The sequence below is a fragment of the Colobus angolensis genome, unplaced genomic scaffold, assembly GCF_000951035.1.
Source record: "Colobus angolensis palliatus isolate OR3802 unplaced genomic scaffold, Cang.pa_1.0 Scaffold345, whole genome shotgun sequence".
NCBI lineage: Eukaryota > Metazoa > Chordata > Mammalia > Primates > Cercopithecidae > Colobus > Colobus angolensis.
In genome coordinates, this window is record NW_012116766.1 from 2,237,479 (window position 1) to 2,249,499 (window position 12,021).

Consider the following 12,021-nt stretch of genomic DNA (forward strand, 5'->3'; position numbering starts at 1 on the left):
AAAAACCTGGAGGACTTTGAGGTTCATCTTGAGATGTCCTCTGACATCTTCCTAAAAGCTGCTTTCCAGGAAGTCGAAGCTTTCCTTTCTGGATTCATTATAATGCAATAGTCAGGGCTTCTGTTGCAAAATCAGTATGGACTGTACTGTGATTTGTACACCATAAAAATGTCAATGCTGTAGTTTTTTTGTTATTGTCCTCATTGTTTTCTTTTGTTTTTATATTTGAAGGTTTCTTTTACATTGTTATACAACTACGTGGGGATAGTGGTATTTGAAAAGATTGAATTCCCAAATGACTCGTGTTGGTAGTGCAAAAACCTTGCTCTAATAATCTGCTTTTGTCCATCCCCAAATATTGGTTTACTGGAGAAATCTGGCTGCTTGTAAGTTTTTGTTGTTGTTTCTCTTTTCTGTTTCTTAGTCATCCTCTTTTAACGAAAAATTGCACAGTTTAACGGTCTAATATTTAAACATTTTAAATTCATCTGTCCGTCTGATAATTACAATTGAGTGATTCCGATCCATCACAAAATCTTGATCTATCAAAGAAATTTTAAGTTATGTTCAATATACTGAGCTTTCTAAGGAAGGAGGCTACAATACCTAAGATTTTCAACAAAGTGCTTGAAACAAGGATTTTCAACTTACTTCTCAATTAACCAGAAAGTTTGGCTGCATAGAACTGACTGTTTTTCAAACACAGCGGTGTTTCTGTTTAACGGCACTAACCTTGTACAAAGCACCCCGAATTTCTCCATAAATGACAAATTATATATGTAGTAAAAGCTATAATCATTCCCATGTAGCTTCAAGAGAAAATACACATTCCAGCAAATCCATTGTACCTTTTGATGAGCATTTGGAGAGAGTCTGTTATGCTTTCCATGAGCTTGATGACTTCAGGGTAGGTGAGATCTGCACAAGGGTTGCCATTGATGGAAACCACTTCATCTCCCTCACAGAGCCCAGACCCGGAGGCTTTGCTCTGATTTCGAATCTGAGTGGAGTAGAAAAGGAGACACAGCGGAATGATATAATTTGTAAAAAGCAAGCCACCATCTCTGAGAAACAAGTCTGTCAATTGTAACACCAGCCCTGATTTTTAATTCACCTGTTAACCTGTAAGACCATTTGAACACTTCTTACCACACTATGAACACACACACAGACACACACTTTATCATGTATCAACATTTACTGTAATATCAACATTTAATTCATAGCATTGTAAGCAAACAGGAAAAAAGAAAGTAATTCAATGTAAAGGAACCAGACAGAATAAAAGAAATAAAAAATAGAGCAGAATGACAAAAGATGTTCAACGCTTACATTGATGACATTAAAAATAGTTATTCAGGTCAGGCATGGTGGCTCACGCCTGTAATCCCAGCACTTTGGGAAGCCAAGGTGGGTGGATCACGATGGCAGGAGTTTGAGACCAGCCTGGCCAACATGGTGAAACCCCGTCTCTACTAAAAAAGTACAAAAATTAGCTGGGCATGGTGGCACGCACCTGTAGTCAAAGCTACTCCGGAGGCTGAGGCAGGAGAATCGCATGAACCCAGGAGGTGGAGGTTGCAGTGAGTCAAGATTGCACCATTGCACTCTAAACTGGGCAACAAAGCAAGACTCCATCTCAAAAATAAAATAAAATAAAATAAAATAAAAATTCAGGCCAGGCACAGTGGCTGACACCTATAATCCCAGCACTTTGGGAGGCTGAGGCAGGTGGATCTCTTGAGTTCAGCAGTTTGAGACCAGTCTGTTTAACATGGCAAGACCCTGTCCCTACAAAAAAAGAAAATTACAAATAATGCAAAAATTAGCCCAGCTTGGTGGTGCATGCCTGTGATCCTAGCCAGGAGGCTGAAGTGGGAGGACTGCTCGAGCCAGGAGGTGGAGGTTGCAGTGGGCCCAGATCACACCACTGCACTCCAGTCTGGAGGACAGAGCAAGACCCTATCTTAAAACATAATTTTTCACTCCAGTGAGAAAGTGATCTCCTGCATTAAAATAAATTTTAAAATCCTTCCCACTGCCAAGGTGAATGAAATGCCATGACTATAAGAAGGAGGTACAGGACAGGGCAACTTGTTTGAGGAGAGAGCTGTACAGCTAAATGGACTGATAAAAACCATCCCAGTATAGTGGGGCACCAGGAAGCCTGGATATTAGGGAGTATGTCAAAGAGAGAAATGCTTCCTTGAAATCAACTACTCCAGGCATGGTACTAAGCAAACTTTAGCCAAAAAAAAAAAAAAAAAAAGGAAGAAAAAAGAGATTACTTTGCAGAAAGTAAAAGCAGCAGCCCTGCCATAAGCATTGTGTCATATTCTACTAGAATATTCTTATTCCAGTAAGAGATCAAAGACCAAGGAAAGTGAGAGGTCAGGTCTATAGTCTCCTTGGTGGACGTGCTGGGCCATGGCTTGGCAGTGGCTCTGTTCTTCAGTCTAGAGAGTCGCAGCTCCTGTCAGCCTGCCCCTCTATCATTGCCTTAACTCTTGTTAGGTTCCAACAACACACATTATCTCCTTGTACCTTTGTGCCTACAGGTGATAATAGCTTCCTGCTCTCAATCTCTGGGTTTCTGGGTGCTTCATTATCATTTGTTGGTTCCCTTAAGACTACTTTTAGTCTCCGCCTTACATTATCTTGAATTCTTCTTTGAGCATGCCATCTATTTCCTGCTGGAGCCCTAAGTGATACTAACGTGCTTAGATTTCATTTTATGAGTGCAATTGTTCTCAACGAACCATGTATGATGACCATACAGTCTCAAATTTAAGAATAAGATACTTTCCCAGATTTTTTCTACCAAGCATTATTCCTTTTTATTAAAATAAAGCTTCTGAGCCTAAAGAGGTGAAAACCAGGTAGGCGGCACTTCTTGAAGAATGTTTTCATGGCTAGACTTATTTCTGACTGGGCACAAAATGTATTTCAATTTATCTCTAAAAGCTGCCCACTAATTCCTGCTAAAGTCTTAAATGATAATTCATATATTAACTCATATAGGTTTAACGTTTACATCTACAAGTTCATTTTAAATGACACTCTTGAAAGCAATATAATATTACCTTTAAGAGCCAAAGCAATGGCATTATTGAAATTTGAACTGATTCAATTAGTTTTGTTCTTGGAGAGCTCATCCTTCTATTGTCATAAATTATAATCTATAGAAAGCCTTCCCCATTTCTGACAAATCAATATCATTACCTCTTGCAGAAGAATATACTAATTTATTGGAAAACATAATTTATTTTTGGAATATATTAATTTATTGGAATATACTAATTTATTGGAAAATACTAATTTATTGGAAAATACTAATTTATTGGAAAATATTAAATGAACTCAATATTCCAAGACTACAAGAAAGTCACAAAAGCAATGAGAAAGAGGATTTCACCTAATTTTGAAAATATCCATTTAGCTGTTAAATATATTTGTTTTGTTTTGTCTTACATGAAATATTTAAACTGAAAGATCACAGGAAAATTTTTAATAAGTAAAGGATACAACAATATCCAACAACAAACATCTGTGTCAGGGTTAGAGTTATTCACATTTCAGTTACTGAAATTTACTTATTAAAAAAATTAGGTGAATAATAGGGCATATTTTTGAGGCATAAAATCATTCATTAAATGGAGTCAGATATACCAGGATTCGAACAGAAAATTCACCCTTTGGAGGACCAAGGAGGTTTTATGTTGATAAAACAGAGGTGTCATTATACTCTGTACACCCCAAGATCCAATCTTAGGTAGAAGTTCTCTTTATCAGCCATGAGTTGTCTGAGTTTTAAACTGGGATTGCGGAAGAAGATGAAAAATTGATTCTTCAAAAATAAATAATCTCCCAACTTAACAGAGCTGCCTGTTATCCAAACATGTGTTGCTTGATAGGAAAAGTGCAGTTCATCATCCTGCTTGTCAAGTTGGAGCTTTTAATGGTATCTAAATAAGCCAGTGCATCATGGTAAGAGTCATTAGCATTCCTTCAGAGAAAACATTCTGAGGTCAACATTCACAGTCAACTGCTGTGATTGCGTTTCACTGACCTTTCACATTGATCTGAACAACAAGGAATCTTTTTCCCTCGAGAGCCTTGTTACATATGATGAGAACTTTTCTTGTCACTTAAGTTTTTCTGAAGGACTACTCTTTTTCCATTTTTTATGGAGCTATTCAACCAAGTAAATATGGTATGACAGGGTCTCATAGTATCAAGAAGGATAAACATGTATTAGTGTACCTAAGATCCTTACCTTCTATTGTGCATAATTATGTATTTTTGTAATTGTATAATTGTGCATGTTTATGTGAATAAAGATTCTAACACTTGAAAACGTTCTTATTTGTGAAAACAAAAGACATTGTGCATCACAAAACTAAATTTAGACACACAAATTATTAGTACTGATGATACCAATTATCTATCAGTGAACTTATCAACCAGTCTCCTTAAGCCATTAGTTTTGGATTCATAAAATACATGTAGTAGTGGGAAAGGGTACCAACTCCGAGGGAACAAGACATGGGTTTCAACTTTGTTGCTCCTATGCTTACTACCTGTCTGAACTTAGGTGAGTTACGCTACCACTCTGAGCTTTAGTTTTCTAAAGTGTAAAATGGTGCTAATAAATTTTATCAGTCTAGATGTTTAATTAGGATTAGAAATAATGTGTGTAAAGTTCCATGAGGTACCTACAGCTCAAAGAGGTGCTCAAGAAGGGATTGGTGAATTCAGACCTGTTGGCTTACTACACACACAGAGTTATATGTAAAATATTTTTAAAAATTAAAAAATAGACAATATTAGGACTCAATGTGTTACAAATTCAAAATTGAGTATAATTATCTTTCATAAACTGTGATTTGACACAAAATACCTGTGTGAGCACATGATGGAATTCCTTTCCCTTGAAAACATTCCTTTAGAGACCTCATTCCACACATAATATATTAGACCCTGAGCGAGTTCTTATCCCGAAAATATTGGATTCTTTTTCAGTGTCTCCCGATTTAATCACATCACATAACTAAGAGATATTGGTAATGTCGGTAGTTGCCAAATGCAATACTGTGTTTCATTGCTTACCACCTTTTGTTTTGTTTTGTTAATTTTTATTTTAGGCTTGGAGATACACATGAAGGTTTGTTACAGAGGTAAACACATGTCACGGGGGGTTGTTGTGCATATTATTTCATCACCCAGGAACTAAGCCCAGTACCCAAAAGTTATCTTTTCTCCTCTTCTCCCTCCTGCCAGCCTCCCCCATCAAGTAAACCCCTGTACCTGTTGTTTCCTTCTTTTGTTCATAAGTTCTTATCATTTAGCTCCCATTTATAAGTGAGAACATGCAGCTTACCACCTTTAAAAACTTTTTATTTAAAATTATTACGGATACATAATTGTTATACATATTTATAAGGTATGTGTGATATTTTGATACAAGCTAATGATCAAACCAGGGTAATTAGGGTATCCATCACCTCAAATATTTATCATTTCTTTGGGCTAGGAACATTTCAATTGCACTGTTTTAGTTATCTTGACATATACAATAAATTACTGTTAACTATAGTCATCTTATGCCACAAAACACCAGATCCTATTTCTTCTAACTGTATTTTTGTACCCATCAGCCATCTGCAATTTATCCCCCTCTCTTCTCTACTACCCTTCCCAGTCTCTGGTAACCATCATTCTACTCTCTATCTCTTTTATTGAAAAGAGAGCTAATAATGAATGCTGGCAAGGATGTGGAGAAAGGGGAATCCACATACCCTGTTGGTGGGAATGCAAATTAGTCTAGTCACTATGGAGAACCACATGGAGGTTCCTCAGAGAATTAAAACTAGAACTAGCCAGCAGTCCCATTGCTGGTTATATATTGAATATAAAGGAAATCAGTATATTAAAGAGATATCTGCACTCCCAAGTTTATTGCAGCACTATTCACAATAGTCAAGATATGGAATCAACCTAAGTGTCCATCAGTGGATGAATGGATAAAGAAAAAGTGGAAATACACACAGTGGAATATTATTCAGTCATAAAAAGTGAAATCCTGTCATTTGCAACAACATGGATGGAGCTGGAGGGCACTATCTTAAATGAAACAAGCCATGTGCAGAAAGACAAATATTGCTCATTCTCACTCACTTGTGGAGATTTCCATTTCTTGATCCATGCCAGGAAAGATTTATTTTACCAACACCAAGTGAAATTGGAAAGTTAAGACTTCTCTGGGAAATTTAACGACATTATTTATATTTCATAGACTAAATTTGAGAAGACTTTTGGCTATGCTAATTTAGTTTTATGAATAAATAATTCCTTGCAAATAAAAAAGAAACCTCATTTTTCTCTTCTGTTGTTCTCTCTTCATTTCCAGGTTTTCCAAGACTGACTAGAAAGCAGGTATCAGATTTGATTTCTCATCGACCTACTACATAAATTATTTTACGTTGTGTATATGGCCTGTCAATCATGCCAGCTTGCTGTCAGGAGAACTAAATTTTATCTCAGGAGCTGCATTTTCATGTATAATTCATTGACAAGTCCTGTTGGAAAATGTCAGAGTGAGTGATAGAAACAAGACAATCTCTTCCTTAAATCCACTATTATAATCTATTGAAATCAATGGAAAAAGAGAAAATTAGCATAAATTTGCCTATCACATGTGGGGCTATTCTCAATCCACATGATGAAGTCTCAGGGACCTGGCAATAACTAAGAGAGGATGAAAAAGATGATCATGATTTCAGGCAACAATTAAAGTTTCAGAGATTTTTTTTTTTTTTTTACAGAAAATGTAATATACATGTTCTAGTAGCTCTTTTGGAAGCTCCCACCTTTCCTCAATTTTCCACTTCAGGCATTTTGCAAAACTGCCTCATACCTGTAAGACAAGGTTTAGTAAGCATTCCCTTACCCCAGCTGGCTCTTAAACCAAAACCTTAGGTAGGTCTGTATTCTTCAACTAATACCAGAGGAATTGTCAGAGGAGGTAGAGAAAGATGATAGCAGCTAAGGTCTTAGAAATAAGTTCATAATTCCACTTTCAGAGGGCTTGCTATCCAGATCCTAAATACCAACCTCAGCCCTTGGGATTCAATTCTATACATCATGTGTCTAAATAATGAAAATAAAGTTAAAACTGTATATTCAAATCAGGTGACAGGTATAAATTCAAATAGACACTACAATTCAAATCTACACTCAGTCCCTCAGTTCAAGCTCCTAACCTGCTCTCATTTTGGGTTTTGTTTTGCAGATCATGACCTTTCCTCCTCTTGTCACCAAGATATGTCCAGACAAAAACGTTTTCTTTTGGATGATTGTCTTTACCCTCAGAGACCAAGTCACCATAAAAGTAAAAAGTATTCATGGTAGCAACCTTGGAAAGCTTCCTGGAGTAATAACTATCTTTGACAGGAATGAGAGCCCTAATTTGTGGGGCTGCATGCTTAAGAATCTTCATACCAAAGTGATTCCACAGGCAGAAACGATGCTGCAATATAACTGCTATGAGCTGTTATAAAGCAGCCATCATGATGCTAGAAAACTAAGTACAAATATGGAATGGTATTCTCTGCTTTTCTTTCTTTCCTAAGAATGTAAACATCCTAGCTCTTTCAGGCAAACACTGATAGATCAGAGCCTAGCAGGACATGTGCCTGTCTACTTTTTGTTGGATAAATCATGAAAGATTGCACAGAGGTCTCTGAACTACAGGCAGATTATTTTCATAAACATTTGTACGGAATACGAAAAAATATTTTTTAAAGAACCCATAATAAAAGCACATGTAAAATTTAAAAGACTCTATGTAAATACTCTTTTTAATAAGAATTACTAAGAAAAGAGAGCAGAACTAGAACTCACTATTTGGGTTTCCTAAATTTTAGTTGATTTTTTTTTTTTTTTTTTTTTGGAGATGGAGTCTTGCTCTTATCGCCCAGGCTGGAGTGCAATGCCACGATCTCTGCTCACTGTAACCTCCACCTCCCGGGTTCAAGCAATCCCACCTCAGCCTCCCAAGTAGCTGGGAGACTCCCACCACCATGCACAGCTAATTTTTGTATTTTTAGTAGTGACGGGGTTTCGCCATGTTGGCCAGGCTGGTCTCGAACTCCTGACTTCATGATCCACCCACATCAGCCTCCCAGAGTGCTGCAATTACAGGTGTGAGCCACCGTGTCTGGCCTCAGTTCATATTTATTAACCGGACATACAACTTTTAACTGAGAAATTAACATGCTAGTAAGAATTAGTTAGCTAAAGAACTTATAAGTAAGCTCCCTACAGTCTTTTGAATGGTCAAAATACAGTTAAAAATAAAGTTCACTAAAACTTCTGAACATTACTGAAAGTGTATGGATCCTATCCTCAGTCTATTTCATCAATTTTATACAATTCTATTTACCATCATTATTTGGTTTTGAAGTGGGGAGAAAATCATGTATCTTGTATAAAGGAAAATGGCAAAGTTAATACAAACCCCAAAGTTAGAGAGTAAAAGCCAAATTTAAAAACACACGAAAATCTTAACAATAACAAAAAGGCTTAGGAGATTGGGCCACTCACTGAAGGTGTAAAAAACTCTCATATGCTCAATAGGACTTAATGCCTCTGCTCTATTCGAGTAAAAGAATGGGCATTAATAATAATGATCCCAAGACATTTAAAATGTTTATATCATTTTTAGCAGACTGATTAGATGCAGAAAAACATGTGATACCTTTAGGAAAGAGTACATCCCAAATAGTTAAAAGAGTTTCTGACATCTGAAGGTATAATTGAACCTGAGGCATTTCTGCATTAATAAAGTGAAAGAAATGGATTAGAATCCATAATGTAAGGTCCCAGATACTTTGCTTGTATTGCTATTTTTTCTGAAACTGTTTAGTTTCAGAGATAAACGTCTCATGTACTCAACAAACATACCTACTCAACAAACAAACAGGAGCGCCCTGTTTTTCTATAGCTCTAGACATACGAAGTTTTCCTGTATTTGCCTCAACTAGATGAATCAGTTTATTCTTCTAGTTTTCTCATAAATAATACTACAGATAAAGAAGACATATGTAAAATGAAAATTTTTCTCCAAATGACAGGAGTAGAGACTTTAAAAAATTTATAAGTTCTATTATTTTGCTGCGGACTTGCAGTTATTAGTAAACTGGAGATCTTGTCTTAATTCTATCACTAACTCATGTGATTTTGAGCAAAGCATTTAAGTTATTAGGGAATCATTTTCAACATTTGGAGAATGAAGGAATTCCCTCCAGATTCCTAATTCTATACTTTGTCAAACTATAATACATATAAGATATGTTAGGGTGCTTCCACTTTGGAAAGAATTGCATCAAATTGTCATTGAAGTTTCAACTGTATCAACTGTACAAATTTATAAATATTTTTCATAGTTTTAATTCAAGAAAGCTAAGTTGACTGCACTGAACATTTACTGTAGTAGGGTACTGGGGGAAAAGACAGGGCCAATAATGTCTTCACATGACTGACATAATATCTACCTCCCCAGCCATAGCACATACTGAGAGGTTTGATTGACAAAAAAACTGGCTGGTGCTGGAGCCAGGGGGATTTAATCACATCAGAAAGACTGCCCTTTCAGGGAAGAGCTGGTTTAAATGATCACTTTCAAAGCCTTAACTGGAATTTCATTTAGGCCATCATCGGTGTTTAAGAGTATGTGATCTACAGAAGCAATTCTTAAACATTTTGGTCTTAGGAACAATTTAGACTCTTAAAAATAATTAAGAACTTCAAAGATACTCTGTTTTGAGTTCTCTCTATTGGTATTTACCATATTGGATATCAAAAATGAGAAATTGCAAATTTTCATTAAATTAGAAAAACAACAAACCCACTGAATGCTAACATAAGTACTTTTTAATGAAAAATAAACCATATTGTATAAAACAGGTATTGTAGTGAGAATAGTGGTATCATTTCCCACTTCTGTAAATTTATTTATTTATTTATTTATTTTTGAGATGGAGTCTCACTCTGTTGCCCAGGCTGGAGGGCAGTGGCACGATCTGGGCTCACTGCAACCTCCGCCTCCCAGTTTCAAGCAATTCTCCTGCCTCAGCCTTTCAAGTAGCTGGGATTCCAGGCATGCGCTGCCACGCCCCGCTAATTTTTGTATTTTTAGTAGAGACAAGGTTTCACCATGTTGGCCAGGCTAGTCTTGAACTCCTGACCTCAAATGATCCACCCGCCTTAGTCTCCCAAAGTGCTGGGATTACAGGAGTGAGCCACCGTGCCTGGTCTGTAAATCTCTTTAATGTCTGAGCTCAATAGAAGACAGCTGGATTCTCAGATGTGCTTCTGCATTCAATCTGTTGTGATGTGTTGATTGAAATGCATGAAGAAAATTGAGGCTGACACAGTTATATAGTTGGAAAAGGAGGAGTACATTAATACTCTTATAGGGTAATTTTGGATATTCTTCTTTGATATCACATTGAACTCAACAAGCAGTAGTTTCTAGAGTTGCAGTGAAGAATCTGAAACCATAGGAATAAATTTTTCATACTCTGTTAATTAAAAAAACTATTGGTCCATTTTGCATTTTGAATGCATCTTTTATGCATGTGTGACTTTGTTACATTTGGATTGATCATTTGGAAAACATCAATTCACTGAGTTATGCACATCTTTCAAATGCTGACACATTTCCTTGTACAATATCAAATAATCATTCTCAATATCACCAATGATCTCATCAGAGAAGTCTTTAAGTATTGGGATGCTGTCAAATTCACAGTGGCAGATGAGAGTTTCTCAAAATTTTAATTTTCCTTCGAAAGTTCAAATATTGTCAGTCATTTTTCTTACATGGGCAGGATGACTTTGCTTATTTTCTAGAAAATATCTGCTGAATATCAAAGTCTGAATAACCATATTTTGTCTGTCATTCTTTAAAATAAAAATGATGTCCCATAAATTTAAAAAAGGGCTAGTATGGCTTGCGATTCAAACAATTTCCTACAAATTCTGCCTTGAGGTAAACATTGCATTTCAGTATTCAGCCAAAGTGCTTTATATATACTTTTCATTTTGTCACACAGAATATTAAAAAGTGTGCACTCAAGATTTAATAAAAATCAAACTTTAATTGCTTCATCAGGATATCCTTATGTGTGCACCCAATACAGGAGCACCCAGATTCATAAAGCAAGTCCTTAGAGACTTACAAAGAGACTTAGACTCCCATACAATAATAATGGCAGACTTTAACACCCCACTGTCAACATTAGACAGATCAACGAGACAGAAAGTTAACAAGGATATCCAGGAATTGAACTCAGCTCTGCACCAAGCAAACCTGATAGACATCTACAAAACTCTCCACCCCAAATCAACAGAATATACATTCTTCTCAGCACCACATCACACTTATTCCAAAATTGACCACATAGTTGGAAGTAAAGCACTCCTCAGCAAATGCAAAAGAACAGCAATTTTAACCAACTCTCTCTCAGACCACAGTGCAATCAAACTAGAACTCAGGATTAAGAAACTCACTCAAAACCGCTCAACTACATGGAAACTGAACAACCAGCTCCTGAATGACTACTGGGTACATAATGAAGTGAAGGCAGAAATAAAGATATTCTTTGAAACCTACGAGAACAAAGACACAACCTACCAGAATCTCTGGGACATATTTAAAGCAGTATGTAGAGGGAAATTTATAGTACTGAATGCCCACAAGAGAAAGTAGGAAAGATCTAAAATTGACACTCTAACACCACAATTAAAAGAACTAGAGAGGCAAGAGCAAACACATTCAAACGCTAGCAGAAGGCAAGAAATAACTAAGATCAGAGCAGAACTGAAGGAGATAGAGACGCAAAAAAACCCTTCAAAAAATCAATGAAGCTGGGAGCTGGTTTTTTTGAAAAGATCAACAAAATTGATAGATCACTAGCAAGACTAATAAAGAAGAAAAGAGAGAAGAATCAAACAGAT

At 36.3% G+C, this 12,021-nt stretch overlaps 1 protein-coding gene across 3 annotated transcripts in view; it reads right to left on the minus strand.

Moving 5' to 3' along the window:
* Nucleotides 1–12,021, minus strand: part of SYNPO2 (synaptopodin 2) — a 178,012-nt gene that overhangs the window by 34,429 nt on the left and 131,562 nt on the right. For all 3 annotated transcript variants that reach the window (XM_011952710.1, XM_011952712.1, XM_011952711.1), the window contains exon 2: nucleotides 849–1,000. In XM_011952710.1, the coding sequence (XP_011808100.1) occupies nucleotides 849–1,000 (152 nt within the window). The remainder of the gene's footprint in view (nucleotides 1–848; nucleotides 1,001–12,021) is intronic.